We start from the raw sequence: 19,735 nt of genomic DNA on the forward strand, positions 1-19,735 counted from the left end.
TACACTATTTGATATCAAAAAGGTATAGATATTTTTTTTTTTACAGGGAAATATGGAGGTATATGGAGGAATATATATATATATATAAAGGTATACATATGTGTGGCATTGTCTAACCTGCATCAGTCTCCCTAATGGCTGCATTTCCAAATCCAACTTCTATGACTTGATAGCTAGAGCCTTCCTTCCAGTAACCCTAAATTCTCTAATTCTGTCTGGGAGGGGAAAGTTGAGAAGTTGCAAGGGGGCTGCACAGCCTAGGCTAGGCACCTCTGGCTCTGAGGTAGCATCAGCAAAAGGAGAATAAGGGCAAACGTCTCCTTCCAAGAAAGCACATGGCATGTCTCTGTATCTGCAGTACAGTCAGAAATGAGCCACAGATACGCAAAAGTTACCATTGAGGTAGCCAAGATGGATGGTACCCTTTGTGCAGCTACTGCACAAGGAGGTCCTCACACGTGGCAAAACCAACCCAAGAAGATAGGTAAATACTTGCCATCACCTGCCTTAAGGTCCATGCTGCTTTGGCTACACTGCTGGTGCTATTCAACCTCGAGAGCTTACAGCTTTGTAAGCTACGGTCACACATTTGACTGTAATCCTATGGAGGTGGAACCAGCTCCTGTCTTTACAAGGTAGGAGGTAAGCAGGTTAAGTGTGTTAAGTCACCAGTATTATGTGCCCTGTGGAGCAGTGAAAGCTCTGAGCAAAGAACAAACCATGGCCTCAGGAAGAAGGACAAATCCTTTCTTTTACAGTGGGGAAGATAAGAAAATAATGAAGGGTCCTGCCACCAGTGGCAGCAGGAAGCTGGAAGGGGTACACAGAAAGAGCAATTCTGTTAGCTATGAGATGTTCTCCTCTGGTCCCTTCCAGGAGAGCTCAAAGACTGGGACAGCATACCCACTCTGAGAGGCAACAGCTTCAGGAATGAGGAACCGACAGAGTGGGGCTTGTCCCAGGTCACTCAAGAAGTTCGTGGCAAAGCTCAGAATAGAAGCAAAGTCCAGAACACCAAAGCTGTGCATTAACCACGAAGGCAGAGGACAAGAATTGACAAGAGGAGGTCACAACCATAGAAGGGATGAAAGCTGGACTGTCAGCAGAAATGCAGAGAAAGAAGAACAAAGAAGAAGGAGGAGGAAGATGGGGGAAGGGAAGAAGAGCGAAGGGAAGTGAGAGACACTGAAACAGTGATTGCCTAAGAGTCTGTGTACCAGCAGCAGTGCAGTGCACTCATGCCAAGCCTGGCTGGGGAACCATCATCTCTGTATCTAGCCGTGAAAAATCACAGCAAGACCTAACAGCTCACTTCAGCTCAGAAGAGCCTTCTGGATAAAAGGGATTTGACAGTAAAGCCTCCATAATCCTTTGGGTTTGCTTTCTTTTAATACTATAAAGCACAAAAATAAACTTTCTAGTCAGGAAAAATATGGCTTTTGTTATGTTCTGAGTCACTTTTCCCCAGCAGCAAACAAAGTGGCTTTTCAATTCAAGTCCTGAACATTTCAGAATGAAAATTGTTTGCAAAGTGCTGAAGTAAATCACAACTCTCCAAGTCACACTCCTAGCTAATGTAAACTCACTGAGGTCAGTAAAGAGACTGCATGTGACCAGTCTTGCCTGGCCTGACTTGGGTGGCATAATTGATAATCTCTACTTGAAATCAATTCAAGGTGATCCAGTCAGCCAAGCAGAAGCCTGGAATTTCATTATTAACTTGCTGTTATTCTGCCTAATGGCTCCTCTTAGCACAGAGGTCGAGTGCATCCCCTGTGAGCTGTACCATAGTTAGATGCTACTGGCCTGATTCAAAACCCAGTGAAATTAATTTTGCAGTCCATTTGGGGAATTCATTTAAGTGGACTTTGGCTCAGCTCTGAAGTTTGATAGGTTTTATTTCAAGATTCTTTCTTTTTTAGTTCTTTTACAAGGTTTGTACCCAGTATTTTTAGAAACGTGGAAGAATCTCTCAGCTCCTCATATTTAAAGTACCTTAAAACACAGTGTTCAATTTTGCTATTAGAAATATTATCTTGCTTTGTTATCGTGCCCCACTCCCTGAATGGGCAGTGGATTTTACTTAGTCATTTTCTTGCAGATCCAGCAAATCTCCTAAATCAAATTCACTTCTAAAACCCAATTCAAAATTCCTCTTCAGACAAGGGGACCAGTAAAAACTCTCCAGATTGTACTGTCACCAAATGGCACCAAAGCTGTAGCAACCACATTTCAAACACAGACTAACAGACAAAACCATCCAAACTCTACTCTGCCCACGAAAACAGCAATGAAGACTGCACATGATACAGCCACAGAGCACTCGGTACCCAAGATGAAGAAAGTAAACTTTCACAAGCGCAATTTCACAACTCTAGGTGAGTAACTACAGTAAAAACCCAAACTACTGGGTGCTTACAAAGCACATAACAATGCGCATTCACAAGATCAAACCATGCATGCAATTGCCTAGACTAAGAGGACAGCAGCTGTGAATATATGTGAAAATCACGTCTGTACTTCATGCATAGATCTGCAGCAATATATCCAGCAACCTCACTCTGCTCCCACTAAAATCAATGTCGGGTTTGCTACTGGCCTGTTTGAATGCAGCGTCCAGCTGCACTATTAACTTTGCATTGATTTCCTCTTGCAAAGAACATACTTTAATAAAAGAACCGATCAACCAGATTGCCAATAGCTGCCTACCTAAGAATAAGCAGGATATGTTCAAAGAAAGCTTTACGCTAACTTGTATTCATTTCTAAAGGCTAAATCTGCTGGCTCACAACAAAGAAACATCATTGTTTTACTTATCAATGTCCTACTGTTCATCTAGAACATCTGCAATAGTTTCGCCTGCAGCACTACCCCATTCATTACAGGCCTTGATAGACTGTTCAATGGGTGCTTTTTTTGGTACAAAATGTACAAAAGCATTTTACAAAGTGGACTGTGCCCTGATATGAATAATAAAAAAATAATTTAAAAGTGCATTTTGTTTCAGATTCTCCATTTTCCAAACTAACCTTTGGCAAATGGAAACAAAATGGCAACAGCTTGAAACCTGACAGCTCACGCCATGGCACAAAGCAAGACAGAGGGTTTCTGCAGAACACTATGTTTTTGCTCAGTTGCCAAAGTGCTTCGCCATTTACCAAAAATGCAGTTGATGAAAGACCAAAATGCAGCATGAGCAAACAGCAAATATCCACACCCATCAAAATGAGGCCACGCTGGTTTTGCGCTGAGGAACAGGTGGGATTTATAAGTCCTAAACTTCCCCCCTCCCTCCAACAAACCCGCCCATAGGAGAGAAGAACAGTGCTTACCATCATCCAGATACGCTTGGTCCAGATTTTGTTCCTGTTTTATAGTGACTCCAGCTGGTAACACTTCTTTCTGGTCGCTAACTGGTGGTCCATTTTTTGCTGCTCGCTGGCCGGAGGCTGTCTGCTGCTGAATCACTGTAGGGTATGAACTTGGACTTAACCTTTGTGCTTGACCGACCTGGGGCTGGCTGGATCTTGCAACATTGGATGTAAAATTTTCACAGCACATGATGTGCTGAAATTCTTGGTGACTTCCACACCTCAGTTGCTGATTGGTTGGAGAATAGTGAATCACTGGAGAAGACTGCTGGTTGCCTGGAGAGTGGTGGAGCACTGCAGAAGTTTGGCCTGGAGAACCAGCGTGCACCAGCACTGACCTATGGGCATCTGAAATAGCAACTGGAGTAGCCATCAAATTGGATTGCTGGTAGCCCAGTTGGCTCGGGCTAAGGCTCTTGCTTCTTTGGTATATTACAGCGGCTGGATTCTGCTGATGGTATCGAGAATCAGGAGAAGAAAGGCCTGAGCGCAACTGCTGGCAAGGAGCCATAGTGGCCACAAGACAGGAAGGGGATTCGGTGACCATTGTATGCTGTGAATAGTAAGGCTGTGTTACTGTTCCCAGACCACTGTGTACTGTATTGCAGATTAAGGCTGGATCATAGTCATCAATGGGCTCTGTTTTGATTGATGGTACTAGAATAAAGCATGCAAAGGACATTATTCGTAACAAGCTGATAAGAAACAGAGAGGTTTTCCTTGAAGTAATAAGAGATTTAAGCCATTTACAAGATTTGCGTGTGCAAGCTCATATCTCGCAGGCACGGAATTTAATAAATCACATATATGCAATCATGGCAGTCTCTCTTGAATGCGCTCTGTACTAAGAGGCTCTTGAAAATCTTTAACGAACTACTTAACCACAGATTTTTCAAAACTGTAAAACTGAATACTTTCACTCATATGTTAATTCATTTAAGGGTCATTCTGGAACATAAGCAAAAGAAGAAGCCATAGACAGGTGCTTCATGTAGTACTTCCATTGCAAAGGAAGACTGAATAAATAGAAATCCTATGACACATACAACTCCTCATTTTTCTGTTAAACACTTAACTAGTGACCAAAGGCAGAGATGAACTGTTCTAAATTTTCTTTTTAGTTCCTTTGCTGCACATAACTTCCTCACCACTGAGAGCTGACAACATTTCTGATACCATCATTTAAAAGACCACGATTTAGTAAGAGTTGTGTAAATCTTGGTCTGGATAAATGGTGGTCTTCTACAGACAAATTCTCATATTTCTAATGATTTTTTTTTTTTTGTCAAATCTTCCCCAAAACTCAGTACAGAAATATCATACAAAAAAACCCATATAATGGTCATGCAACAGGGTTGTTTTCTGGAAGAGTAAGGATTCCTTTACTGAAGTGGTCTATTTTAGGGATCATATTGAGATAACATTGTATTTAATACTATTCCACGGCAGAACAATTTAGCAAGTATACAACTGTTCACGTTGGTGATACCCTACACAGTTCATAAATTCAAGTAGAGGACCAGAAATTTTCAGGCTGGAGGAGACCAAAATAAGAATCAGAGTTAACGTTTGCCTGTCCTTAGAAACTAGTCAAATTAAGACACCATTTGAAGTTTGCATAAAATATGGTACTGTTGGTTTATGCTTTCTGGTTTCTGCAAACACAATACACTGATTTTCTCACAATATTTTTCTCCCAGACAAAGCTGAGAAATTCTGGGAATCTCATTAGTAATCCTATTGCATTTATTGTGGCATGGCTCACCAGTTCCCAAGAGGGAGGACATCAGAAAAGCATTCATATTTTTCTCAACCAGTCTCATTCTGAAGAATATATATTGCATGTCTTCCTCCATACCAAGCCCTTGTTACTTTCCCAGACCTGATGTTATCTTACTGTCGTACATGTCAGCTGGGGAAGGCAATGCTCATGGTTTTCACAGGGTCACATCATGTCACAGACTGAGTCTGTTCCCACTAAGGCTGGCTGTTGGCAAACTTCCCTCAAGTGAATGGGGCAGCATCAGCCTGTTACCAAGACAACTGTCCCCTTAAATTTATGGAAATTCCCCATCATAAATCACATGCATCCTTTAAACCAAACAGTTGTTCAGTGCTCAGCTGCACTCAGCTGAATTAAATTAGTAAAATTTAGATCCTCATATAACAGCAAGAAAACAACTTAGCAGAAAGTAAAATCTTGCTCATGAGAACTAGGCAACAACTTGCTCCGTCCTTGAGAATTACCTGGGTGATAGGTAAAATGCTGGGGTTGGCTTCTTTTTCTTTTCCCATTGATGACGTAGAAATTCACCTTCACAGCTGTGCGAATGTGCTTGTTACGGTACTCCGGTATTTCTACAAAAAGCATGCTCTGAAACAACAAAAGGTGACAATTTAGAATTAGTAACTGAGGCTGACCAGAGATTTTTGCTTGCATCTCCCATGTTACGCATCCAGGCATAAAGGAAGAGAAATCTTCCTGTTTATCCTATAAAAAAGAGTATGAAAAGAAGAAAGGGAAAAAAGGGCAGACGGTGAAAGACTAGAAGATTTTTGGTACTAGGAAGCTGGTTTCTGTGTACTCTAGCCTCTCTTGCATTTGATGTTGTCTTGAACTTGGAGAGAAAAGTCTCGGCTACAAATAAAACACACAAAACTGTGATAAATACAGCAGCCCTGTCAATCACACTGTGCTTGGCAAATGAGTATGTATTGCAGAATTCTCTCTTTTTGTTGGAATAAACTTGATTATTCTATAGGCCTTTTACTTATACACAACTGGATCCTGCTTCCATGGAAATTAACAGCAATTCCCCCGTTCTCTTCCGCAAGGGCAGGCATGGCCCATGGCAATGTAAGTGCTAGCTCCTAAATGCACTGAACAACTACAGTAAGGTCCCATTAAGCAATGTGAACAAAGAGGCTCATTCCCTTGAAAGATCAATGCTCATTTAAAACACTTTAGTACAAATCCTGCCCTGCAAAGCACAGAGCACCCAAGACTTCCATACAGGCGAAAGGAAGTCAGGACAGCCAGCATCCTGCAGAGGACTGGGCTGATACAATAGTCTTCTGCAAGAACAGAAAATCTAGCAGTTATTCAATTTGCTGTGGGTTACTGCTAAATGAATAGTTTCTTTTTGCAACACATTTACTGCTGAAGCATTTGACATTTGTTCATCACAGCAGTAAGATAGCTGCTCTTTCTACTTTTGAGACGCTCTTTGAAAACTACCCCTTGAATACAACTTGCTGTCTGAGAAGCTCAAGGAGAGGACATCCAATGTTTTGCATACTTACAGGCTGGCTTTTATCTTTGTCCACTGTTGCCTCCATTTCCCAGATCTGCTGCCCATCTAGAAGAATATCACAACATTAACCTCACCGTATTTTTTTTTAAATCATAAAGCTTGACTCAAAAAAAGGAGACAAATTAAGAGCATCAAGTTAGCAAAGCTCTCAAAACGGACTTAATTTTAAGCACCTTCCCAGTCCTAACCAAAACAACAGAATTTAATTCGAACACATCACTGAACACTTCTCTCGCCAGGAAAAAGCTTACATACATATTAAAATTAAACGTTAATGTAGAAATTAGCCAAACTGAGGAATGAAATATTTAGCACAGGTGCAACATCTGCTTTTTTAACAGACTTGATTTCAGTCAGCTTGACTGACGGAGAGCATCAGAAGGTCAGAGAACTTGTCAACGGTCACATTTGGTCAGCAGCTCAGCAAACTTTCCGCTATTTTAAGCTAAGACCACATGGCTCCCCACCAGTGTGGTTAAGTGGTGGAATGGGCGAGGAGGTGGTGAAAGGACTAGCTAAAAATCAGATCTCGTATGGGGTGCACGGAGATGGAAGCAAGCAAACTGAGCCACTTTGGGGCGGATACTTAGAGGTGCTGCACAGCGAAACTGGCAGATGCTCTGAATTCTCACAGGCGCGTAGGTTTTTCTAGAAGTAGTTCAACAGGGACAGATTCTTAACATAATTGGGAAACCAGGTATATAGAATGCACAATTTCTGTTACGCATGCCCTCTCACTATTTATACTTGTTTCTTAATACGTGCAATATGAAACCTCAGCACGTGATATTTAGCAATACATCTCCTCCAATCTAGGAACAAGCCCAACCTCTCAGACAGCAGATCCACACCTCAGCACCAGCACCACTGTGGGCTGTGACAGAGTGCCACCAGCAGTCACAAAGTCACTGTAAAGCACTAAATAGTCACCGTACTCGGTGTAAAAGCACCTCATTGCACGTGCAACAGCCTCTGCCTCTGAACCACTGGAAGCGTTTCTGCTCTTAATTACATCCATGCAGCTCGCCTCCGTTCTGAGTTACACAAAATTGTATTTATAGAGGAAAATAAAATTTGATCCCCTTGTATGGAATACCACCAAAGTAACCCCGGTGTTATAAGAGTCCATTGGTAGTGACAGGACATTTGTACACCGGCTGGGTGCTTCATCTGGCTACAAATGTTTCTTTAATCTACTGTCACCCACACTTCCCAGAAACATCTTTTAGCAATGCCTTCCTTATTACTGGTTTGTTGGTTTTGGTTTTGTTTTTTTTTTTTGTTAGATTTTAATCTCTATCCCTTTGATTCTTCTATTCTGCTGAGCCTTTTAGCCAAGCAATTTGCAGAAGAAAAATACTGATGGGGGGAAAAAAATTGCCTCATACCTTTCCGAAAGCTTGATTTTGATTTTAAAATGAATAGGGGACACGTATCCAAACAAATCGACGTGACTGAAAATCCTGCAGCCGCTAGGCTGGTGTTTGCTTTGGGGGGGAGGCAGCGCCGGGGCGCTCCGGCGGGGGTTCCCCAGGCTGCACGCCTGGGTCTGGCCCAACAGGGGTGGAAGGCTCCTAAAACCAGCCCTTCTCACAGGACTGTTTCTTTTTCCCAATTCTTGGAAATTCTGCAAGAGCTGCTTTTGTCCTCTTGTTATTTAAGTACTTCTGCTTCTGGCGAAAAGGGAAATGAAAGAGTAGTTTTAAATGCATTTTGCATTTTTTCTGTTGTTTTCCTCTTTGTTCTCTGCTGGGCGCAGAGGATGAGCTGACAGATGTGCTGGGCTCTCCGGGCAGCCCCTGGCTGAGGGACCCCAGCCCCCCGAGGCCCTGCCTGCCCCAGCACCGCGGCCCTTCAGCCCAGGGGTCCCCCCTGCCTGCCCCAGCACCTGAGGCACCTCTGCCACTTCAGGCCCTAAACACTGACAAGGGAGAAGAGGGGGTTTCCCTGAGGCCACTGAGGATGGGCCGGCTCCCCAGGGTGTTTGGGCAGGGTGTGCAGCTTGTGGTGGGGCAGGAGCAGGGCACAGCGCTGGCTGGGCCTCCTCATCCCCCATCCTTCCCGCTGGGAAAGCGGAGGCAACTGAGGAGCAGCTGGAAGTTCGGCCATCGGTTACCTGTGAGGAAAAGTCTCACAGCGGTGAGAGGGGAGAGAGCGCCCAGGCCTCCAGCACCTCACACAGCTACTGCCGCAGCGTTCTGGTGCAAGGAGAAAATGCCACATAACTCTGACTTTTTCCCTCTTTGTTTTTTTTGTTTTTGTTTTTTTTTTTTGTTTGTTTGTTTGTTTTGGGGTGGTTTTTTTGTTTGTTTGTTTTTTGGTTTTGTTTTTGTTGTTGTTGGATTGGGGTTTTTTCGGGGGGGTTTTGGGGGTGTTTTTTTTAAGTGTTTCAAGTTCCCCACAGTGAGTCAGTTGTCTTTTCTACAGGAACACGTGGATTAGTGACGGGCTGCTGGAGCAGAGGTGGCCTAAGCAAGCTCTGTAACTAGAGCCGGCAAGGCTCTCGCCCCCTTCGCTGCTCGGCCCTCACAGCCCAACGGGCCACAGTGCAAAGGAATGGAAAATACTTCATTATTTAACAATAAGCATTCACTTCGGCCGCTGCTCTGGGCTGTTGCAGGTTAGATCTATAGCACTGTTAACACAGCTAACTCTCCACCCTTGTTGAGATAGTAAATGTCGCAGGGAAGCGGGAAGCCAGCAAATACTGGGGGTTTAATCCAGGAAATACTAAATGTGTTGTGTGACAACAAGGCAGCAAATACTTCATGAGGGGATTCCTCTTCCAGGTGATCTTTGTGAAAAGAAACCATCATAGCATGCATTAAGGAACCTCTCCACACCCCTCAAAAAACCCTCAAAAGGTAAATTTTTACAGTTCTCTGAGGAAAAGAGGAGGGAAAAAGGAAACAACAAAATATGTCATAAAATAAGAGCTCCAACAGAGACACACATTGGGAACTGTCTAAGCAATGCAATATGAAGATGTCCTGACAACAAGGACAGCCAAGCAGGAATAGTTGACATTGGTTTTCCTCCAGGCAGAATGTTTTCATCTTTCTTTCTGTACTGCTAAATTCAAACAGTCTGTGCAGATACAACAGCACTAACTTCACAAAGAAGGTAGAAATTAAAAGGGTTTGTTGGTCCAAAATGCATAAAATAAAGGAGAAACGGGCCTCCGAGTCATTTGCTGCATTCAAGAGGCCTGTGAAGCACATGCAACCACAATCACAGCGGATTTGATTTAGTAACCAAGCCACTGAAACTGCACTAAAAGCTAATGAAGCCAACCATAAAAATCAAATGATGTTTAGGCTGAATCCAAAGTCTGTGGGGATTAAGAGTAAGGACGAGAAGAAGCCCAACCAAACAAGAAATAAATTCATCTGGGGTTATCATGCTAATGATAATAGATGCTCCTGTTTGGATATATTCATGCTCATAGCAGCTAAACAGGTTTCTAACAGATCTGTCAGCAGCAGCAATCCCTGTTCTTTAAGCACCGATGCCCTGTTGAATATAACCACTCTGCGGCTCACTCCCTGACCTTTCTGCTTAAATATCATGATGTGACTCCATCTGTCTCACTGCTTCACTTTAGCTTGAGACAATCAATATTTGCTTTTCCTTTAACCCCTCTGGATACGCACATTACGGTGAGCTTTTGGCAGAAGGATGACAGAGGCTATGAATAAAATGAAAAATACAACTGCATTCAGAAACCTCTCTCTACTTTAAGCTATCCTTTTTGCTGGTAATGAAAAGAAATCTTTTGATTGTGCACACTCAGAGAGTTAATGGAGAGCAGGAGGAATAAACTGAGAAGTCTAAGGCCCATCTGTAGGACAATTCAAGGAAATTTTGAACAGAGAAAACTTGACCAAACTGTCAACACATCATCTTTAGAATGTGCATAAATGAGAAATTTTTTTAGGAGGAAATTAAAGTGGATGTTTGAAGAAAGTCATCAGCAAAAATGGGATTTTTGTTGTAAGGATGTGCTAAAAATCATAAAGCTGATATGACGGCAGAGCACAGCCCCCAGTACAAAACACGTGTCACGACCTGGGTATGCTGAAGTATTCTCCAGTGCCAGTGTTGCAACCCAGACGGTGCCTAAACATTACAGATGCATTCTGCTTTGAGCAGGAAGCTGTGTTCAACAGCCTCCCGAGGTCCCTTCTGTCCTTAATTACCCTGTAAGTCTGCCATGCCACAAACGGGACAAATGACTGGTCCCCTCCCTGATGACAAACTGAGAAGATTAAGCCCCATCTTGACTAATAACTTAAAGTCTACAAGTACAGATAGCTGATTATCGCATATAATTAAACCTGCTTTGACAGTGGAGAGGTAAGAAACTACAAAAGAGCAACAGTATCGGTTTTGCTAAGTACTGTAAGAGTGTGAGCACACAGACACAGAGAACGTGCACTCTGTAAGTGGCATTCAGCACTGGGCTGTCCTGACAGCTGTGCACGCCACCCAGAGCACAGCAAGGATGTCCCAGTACATGTGTAGATCACACAGGAACCTGGTGCCAGATCCGCGTGTGTGGTGTGTCTCGAACTCTACCTCCACTATGGGGAATTCAATCTATGCCTCCGAAAAGAGCAGTAGTTCCACTAAAGATGATAAAATATTTTTGGATTTAGACCCTGAGGTCTTACCGGCCATGGCTGCCTCATGCAATATTTTTACTGTTGTGGTTCCCTGCTCATTTAATGGTTTGTCTTAGTTGGCAAGTTTTTAACACCACAGGTCAGTGAAATGTTCAGAAAACAGATTTTTGTGCTGCTTCAGGGCTATGAGACTTAGCATTAAACCCTGATGAGAGATCTGATTGTGTCAGCACTCTTTGGAGGAATGAATGAGTTGTTGGAAGAAAGTAATTCTACCCTCTCTAACTCAAACTGTGATCATACCAAAAGTCTTGCTTCAAACTTTGGGGAAAATCAAAACGTCAGCCTGCATTAGGAACATTTTGGGTGATTCTCTGCAGCCCCTTATAGGGCTTTTTTTAATTAGCCAATTAAAGGTTTTCTGAACCAGTTACAGCCTTTACACATTATTCACGATCCCTTACTCATGACTTTGGGGTCAGTAACTAGCAGAGAAACAAACTTACTACTTTATTTGAACAAGCATGACTGATGGACTGAGAGGTTCAGGAAATTTTCTTTGCAGTCCTCTCCAGCTGAAGACTAAGTATACTATTGTGCCGATTCTGTATGTGATTCTGTGCCTGCATGTGATTTTATGCTTGAAAATGTACATTGCTTTTTCAGTCAAGCATTACACAAATTACTTAACGAACAACCTGTTACCTTTTTCCCAGGCAGCAAACCATGCTAGTTCCTCAAAGAAACCGAGCCTGCTAGCTAGTGGGACAGCTGCTCCAACTCACATTTCTGCAGAGTTCGCTTTAGGCTTGCAACGAATTCTCCTTATTCACTGTGTTTCTTGGAAGGTTTTCCAAAAAAGCACAACAATTACCTCTGTCAGCTTTTATCAGTAGATGACAGGCATCTCTGGAAAATGGCCAAAGTTGTTTAGAATCATCCCAAGAACAAAGTAAACAACAAATGCTTTCCAGCAGAACAGACACCACTGCTGGGATGCAGAAACCTTACGGGTAGGGAAATGCTCACACAAAGTCTCTGCTGCTCTTTTCAGGGATGAATTCTGATTTCAGCTGGGAAGTTATTCTGCTTCATGTCAGTGCAACGTTGCCCAGCATCTGGTCTCAAGCAGTAGTCGCCTTCTAAGCTTTTACTTCAGAATAGTTTTCAAACTTTAAAGCAAACACAGCGTGAATGAATTTAAAACTCTGAAAAGTAGAGCTATTGGATTTTTCACTAAGTTTGATCTCCATGGATTTCTTTTTCTTTCTGAAGCAAGGCTTGCCACTGCAGTTAACGAAGCTCTGTTTATGATGAGTTGAGACCAGTGCCTTCATTTCACTGAGGACATAAGTTTGAGTCACCAAGGCCAAAGATACAAGTCAAGGTCTGGGAGGTAAAAGGCCAATGGATTAGTCATCCGCCATCCTGCCCAGCCCCAAATCTGACATTTTGCACAGTGAGAACAAGTCTAGAAAAGATTTCTCCCCATCTATTGTTGAGAAATTCAATTCACACTAAAATAATAAACATACAGTAGTTGAGTAGTGAAGCAGCAGGGGCAGTCTGTCATTCCAGAGCTCTGCCAAATGATTCCTTATGCCAGTTCATCAAAATAGATTTGTTGGTTTTTTAAGATTATATGTGTGTTTGTGTGTCTGTGTGTGTGTGTGTGTGTGTAAATTATTAAACAAAAACTTCTCTCAAAATAAAACCACTGGGAACCTCCATGTAATAAAATGAGTCACACCAGGATGCGATGACTAAGTGGGAGAATAGGGAATTCCACTCCCCATGCCAGCTTTCTACATGATCAATTTTCTGTCAACAGGTGATGGGAGCTTGTCTCTTTGCCTTTTGTTTATTCCAATAATTATTATTATTTTTAATATTCTTTTTAAACAATTAAGATTCAAAGCTGAATAATCAGGACCAGGCATACTTCCACTAGGCGCCCCCATAGTAAACAGCGAGCCAGGGAATGCAGGCCAGTAGTGGCTGCCTGTGTTAATAAGGATTTACCAGCTGTAAAATTCCAAAATCTTGTGTCATACGGGGAAACCTTCCAAAACACTGGATTCCACCCTGTCTCGCTGAGTCTCTAACAGCTATGGCAACTCCGTTTCTGCAGCCACACTCTTCTGCATTTTTGTGTGTGTGATCCTTAGATTTTTTCCTGTTTTGCAGTGTTTTTCTGGGATCCCCAGTTTAACATCTGACAATTGCCCCTTGGGATTACAAGAACACCTGGGCTAGGCAGCACATTCCAGCCAGGGGGCAAAACCTGTGTGCAGAAAGATTTGCTCAGCTTTCAGCAGCTATCATAGCAAGGAAAAGCAGAAGGTGTCCCATTTACCCTGAGCTTTCTAATTTGCACAACAGAAAATGCAAACTCTAATCCTCCTGATTAATACTTGTTACTCTTCAGAGTTCACAAATTGTAGGATTTGCTGAGACGTCTTCCTCTTTTGCTTAGAAAGAACAAACAAAACAGAACTCAAAGAGAACAAAACCTCCCTGATCCTCCCCAGTTCTGACATCTTTTTGCAGAGAGAACTACCAAGCAGGCCCTGTGCTCCACTTTGCTGCCACCTTACTTTGGTGCACTGCAAGGCATGAGCAGGGGAGATTAACCTGGAAGGTGATCACCTTTAGCTAATGCAAAAATCAGGTGGGCCTCCAACAGATTAATTTATTCCCCTGGTTCATCCCATCGCTCTGCAGTTTTAGTGGAGAAGATATGCATCCAGCTTCAAATGCAGAACTTCAGCCACAGACCGCATGGAGCAGAGAAAATGCTTTTTCTAAAGTATCAAGAAAATAGCAAGATAGCAAATTTATTTTATATACTCTCTGTAGAACCTCACATGCTGCAAATAAATTGAATCACTTAAGACTACAGTAGCATTCTCAGTTTTGCTAACCCTGTAACTATTCCCAGATATTTGTGCTTTTTCCTTAGCCTTTCCCTTTAAAAAAAACGAAATTATAGTTTGGGTTCTTTTCCCCAGATACTGGGCTTTTGTCTCAGGTTAAGATGTCTTAAAAACCTATGTTGTAATGCATGTTCAGCAGTGGATTGCATCTGTGACTAAGTTATGATCCTAGTTCTAAGACACATCCCGTTCTTCTCCATTCTCCCTAACTTAAACCCTCTATTTCAGTTCACTGATTTAGAAATTCAGTGAGAGAACTGGGGCTTGGAGCTTGCATTAAATATTTGAAGTTGTTTACTGAGGTCAAATAGCAAACATCCCTTTCGAATGGATCCAGGAAAAAACTGACAGCTTTGCAAAAAAAAAAATTTGGTATCTTTTTTATCTTAAATTTGCCTGAGAAAATTGCATCATTAATTTTCCATCACTAAGTTCAAAGAGATAATTGTTGAAAATATTTCGCTGTTTTCTGCATTCCCCAGGAGTTTTTTGATCATTCATGAAACTGTCAGACCACAAACAAGCATTTAGTTCCCTGTTTGGGGCACAGTTAGAAATTTCAGACTTGACACAATACAGAAGGGGAATATTGCTGTAGACAGTCTTACAATTTCCCGTCACATCTCTCGCAGAGGACCATGATACTCAGTCCTGGCTCCTCACTATCATCAAAACCAATACACAAGCCACCTTCTAGTCACATTGTACCTGCCATAATGCTGTTCCATTATAGTTTTCTATAGTGAATTGTCCTGGCCAGAAGATTGTTTCAAGTCATTTGGCCAATTTTGAGCAGATATATATCAACTTACACAATTACAACACATATGGGCTGTAAAAGGCATCTACTGTATAGAAGAGGCACTTGCAATAGTGGCTTTACTTATCATAAAATGTCAGCCAGAACATGCCTTGGGATTCATGGGTCTGGGGCAACACTTACTGTGGACTCAGCCCCACCAGGAGCTTCAGCTCAAAGTAAAACATCACTCCTTTTAACTTCTTGCTTGTCTAGGCTGCCCCACTCTTCCCATTGTCACCTGGCAGCGTATATTCATTGCTCCAGAACTGATTGCTGAGGACTCCCACACCCCAGTAACAAAGAATTTACCCCATTTCACTGAACTCTTTGGCTACTTTTCATAAGCGGGTCCCATGCCCAAACACCCAGAAGTATTGAGTTCTTGATGCAGCTGCAGGCCAGAGGGAGTGATGTAAGAAACTATAAATTCTTAATTTTCCATATTTTTTAAATCTATTGTGCCTTTTAACTCTAAATGTATAATTAACAAATCATCATTATTGCCAGCTATAGGTTGTGAATATAAAACCTTTCTAGGGAGCTGTGATTTCTTTTTAACTTTGGCAGGGGGAGGTACAGGAAGACTGATAACATCACTGGGTCCAACTTACTGTGCTTTATAAAACACAATTTTTTCTAGAAAGTGGAAATTCCAAAACCAGAAAACACTGCTGTGCTTATTTGCTAGTTTGTGATGCAGTGGGATACTGAAAAGTGCAAGTTTGAAAGCAGAATTGACTCTAGAGCCTGCTTGTTTGCTTCCAAAAGTGAAAGTAATATGTTTCAAAGAAATTATTTGCCCAGAGTTAAATAAGAAATGTAGAGAAGGGCTAGAAATCAGGGAGACTCTGTAAAGCAGTACAGCTATCATCAGACTAGTTATTAACATTATTGTTATTCCAGTGATAGGCTTGCCATTGCATAAGATGTAAACAAAGATATTGGGATAAAACAGGTACACGTGGCCATGGGTGCTTCTGAGCACACAAGCCACTGCAGTTAGCACAGCTGGATGCACAATGAAAGCCCATCTCCCACAGTGATCCCTGACAGACAGCAGCACATACATATACATCCGAGAAGCAGAGAGCCACCAACCTCAAAGAGGATGGGCACAGGCTGGACACTTGGTGCACATCCCAAGCAGAGTGATACTGCTCCTGCCGTGCATGAAGGCATGAATGCTACTGCGGTACCTGAAGCAACAAACTCTGTGAATCATATTTCAGATGTTTTAGTAAAGCTGCCAGGTATGCCAAAGGGGGTGCAGGATGGAGCCAGAGGAGGTACAAGATGGAACAAGAGGGAGGAAAGAAGAAAGACTTGTGGGTCTTGGTATCCTGTCAGTGGCACAAGCTCTGTGGTTCATTTCTAGGGTACAGAGGCAAGTGCCTCCATTCAGACATGGCATTTTGGGCACCATGCAGACGAAAGCCTCAACTCGCCACTGACACACTGAACACAATGGTCCCGATCTGATCCTGCCCTGTGGTGAGCTCTCCTGAAACCAATAGTCATCCAAGTATGTTCGAGCCCACCTGCTCTAGTTACTGGCGTCCTAAGAAACCACTGTCACAAAAAGATCACCAAGATGACAGACATGCAGAAACTCAAGGGAAAAAGAAACTAGAACTCCACTACTTGAATCTAGAGCTGGAAAGATTTATTTTTGTCAAATGGACTTTGAGTATCCTTGCTTCAGGGGCCTTGACAGCTGCATCGGTTCAAAGGGCACAGAGAGCACCACCTCTTCTCTTTACACTGCATGGCCAAATTGAAAGATTTATGGTGGATCTACTCCAAAAATGTACGCTTTCTGTTTGGGTTGTTCCTCCACCACCCACATTGTCCTAGCGATGATTCATGGTGTCCATGTGGCCACCATAAGAGTTTGGCAGGAGAAAGCACGGTCCGTTTGCACTTTTCTCCTAAAGAAACATGAAACTCCTCTATCACTCACAGCAGAGCAGCAGTAACCAGTACACAAATGGGAGTAAACACAATGCAACCAACAACATCTGACTTGCAAATTATTACATGACAATTAAAACAAATAAAAGGGGGAATTCCAAACCTTTTCTTTTTTTAACTGCATCGTAAGATCTGGGCCCCAAGCAAACACTGACACCCTTGACCTTTAGCATATTCCAAATCCATGATAGCCATAAGACTGCCTTTTAAGCTCTCTCTGCCAGATCAAAATTAAAAGAATACACGCACTTCAAACATTTCAACTGTGCAATCTGATCTAGTTGCTTCCCCTGACCTATTTTGATTTAGCTGGGCTCAGTTATGTGCCTTTAAGTTCAGATCTTAAAACTCCTTCAGCCAAACTCTGCTTTTGTGTGCCGGACTGACTGTACCGACTTCTGAATTCCCCTGGCTTACAGCAGCTACAGATTACAATCTTTCATCCGGAAGAGATAACCTTAAAAAGTACTCAAAACTGTAATGCTCACACGTTGGTAAACCTTATCATTAAGAAAATGAATGCTATGTATGCATCAGCATTTCAAATTACTTTATCCCCTCGCTCACACCCAGAGCACGGAGCTCCAGCCCCCTGAGTTCGCTTCCTGCTGCCATTTCCTGTCGCAAGCCTAAAATGAGAGACTTTGACAGACCTCTCATCGGCCAGCTCACTGCCACAGTCTGTAGTTCATGTAACACAAGGCAGTTATTTTCATAATGACATCCTAGCATAATGTGGGAAATATCCTTTATTTTCCGGGTATTTCAAGGGGAAAATATACATATCTGTAGTGCTGTGCAACAGGGAAATAAAAACCGTTCATTATTGTTCTTAGAAGTGTGTTGCATTTTGGTCACCAATATGAACAGTTCTACATTTCTCTGCTTTGCTAGTAGTGAGTGAAGAATCGCCTACAAGATCCAGAGGAAACTGAAATAGGTTTTGGGTGTCTGCCTGAGGGATAAAACCTAATTTACAATTGTGAGCCCCAACAGCAGTTTCTTCAGTTTGGTAAGGCACGCTGACTGCCACCTTCTCAGCACTTGCTTCATTGCAGACACTGATCCAGACCCCAGAGTCAAGGTGCACCCAGGCTTTGGAGTCTATGAAACAATTGACAGGAGAATATCTCACTGTACAAAGATACCTGCACAAAGATTTGGGGGGAAAAAAACAGTCTTGCTACTCTCATCTTAAACACTGGACAAAACAAGCCAAGTCAAGGAGCTCTATGGAGTACAGCATGCCAAAAGCTATTAGATGGTTATCTACACTACTGCTCTCACCCTTGTCATCACTAGATGGCAACTAGAGGCAAAACTGGTGACAAAAGTGGGAAATCCAAGTACCACTTGCTATCCCAGACAAGGCTTGTGAGCTGTCAAAATGAAACTCAAAGAAAACCATGTTTCTCCTGTGAGCTGAGTGCATCTTCCTGCCTTCACAAAGGTGCGATTCTTTCACAGGCTTGCCAGGGCAGCATCATGCTGTGGAAGAGGGCGCAACAACAACGGGGTCATGCCAGCGATGTGCTATCCACCCACTGGGATGTTTATTGTGGCTTACCTTGCTTCAGAGCAGCTTATCAGTGCTTTTTGCAAGGTGCTGTGCAGATCAGATCTGCAGCGAGTGAGCTCCCCGAGGCAAGTGCAGGATCCACCTCCTCCTTCCACCCAGTGACATTTCTAATTAATAAATCGGGCTGCAGAACCGGGCCTTTTTGTTCTGTGTTCATGCAGCCTAATACAATGACAACTAAACACAGCCATGGTAGTAATAATTAAAACTGTCTACAGTGTATAATGAGGGAAAATGAAAGTCACAGGTGCATAAGATCCCAATTTTCAGACAAGGTGAGACACTCGTTAACATCTGACAACCCAAGCACAAAAGCTTAATTCTCAATCTGCTGCCAGATTCATCGGCCAGAGTCTGATCAGCCTCTGCGTGATCTGCATATCTAGCTCAGCTTCTTAACCTTCCTCACCTTAGGATATACCTATCAAAGAAAGCAATCTTCACTTAAAAGCACTTCAGGGCATATCTGTAAGAGGCATCACTGTATCATAAAACACCGCATAGGTACAGAGAGAACTAGCTCGCCTTCAGCACGGAGCAGAGACCTCCAGATAACCCACTGCAAACTACACAGGCTTCCAATTCAGACCTCCCATCTGATTCTGGGCCTCCCATCCTCTAAAATCCCCTTCTGCCAAACATTTATTCAAAGTCCAGCAGACTGAGACTGCCTGCAGAGGCTGAGGGGCGGCGGAGGAGGCAGGATATGGAACACCAGCATGCAAATCCCTGCTCCAGACTGGGCACTGCCGCTGGGATAAGTAATGCCTCTCCGCTACCAGGAGGTAAAAAAAAGAAGAAAAAAACCCATGCAGTTTTCCCAGCAGTGAAGAAAAGCTTTAGATTTAGTGTGGAAAATGTTGTTGTTCTTTTTACTTTCTAACATCTATTCCAGCCAGAGCCTTCTCTGCTCTTATATGGAAACAGGGGCAGGGCATTTTGGATGTTTCCTCGAAATGGCATTAAGAGCTACCTCCTTTTAGTGTATCATCTCCTTTAGTTACTGCAAAACATTCTTGGGACAGGTACCATTGTGGGCTGCCAAGCATGTTCCCATGCACCTTCACGATTCGCTGACATCGACGGAACAGTGGCAGCACAGTGGGAAGGAATTAATACATGGGCTTAAAAGGAAAT

General features: G+C 42.8%; 1 protein-coding gene across 5 annotated transcripts in view; it reads right to left on the bottom strand.

Moving 5' to 3' along the window:
* The window catches only part of NFATC2 (nuclear factor of activated T cells 2), a 101,200-nt gene that overhangs the window by 30,564 nt on the left and 50,901 nt on the right, over positions 1–19,735 (bottom strand). For all 5 annotated transcript variants that reach the window (XM_055722460.1, XM_055722457.1, XM_055722455.1 and 2 more), the window contains exons 7-9: positions 6,675–6,730; positions 5,619–5,745; positions 3,333–4,028 (exon numbers count right to left, since the gene is read on the bottom strand). In XM_055722460.1, the coding sequence (XP_055578435.1) occupies positions 3,333–4,028; positions 5,619–5,745; positions 6,675–6,730 (879 nt within the window). The remainder of the gene's footprint in view (positions 1–3,332; positions 4,029–5,618; positions 5,746–6,674; positions 6,731–19,735) is intronic.

The sequence above is a fragment of the Falco cherrug genome, chromosome 10 (assembly GCF_023634085.1).
Source record: "Falco cherrug isolate bFalChe1 chromosome 10, bFalChe1.pri, whole genome shotgun sequence".
Lineage (NCBI taxonomy): Eukaryota > Metazoa > Chordata > Aves > Falconiformes > Falconidae > Falco > Falco cherrug.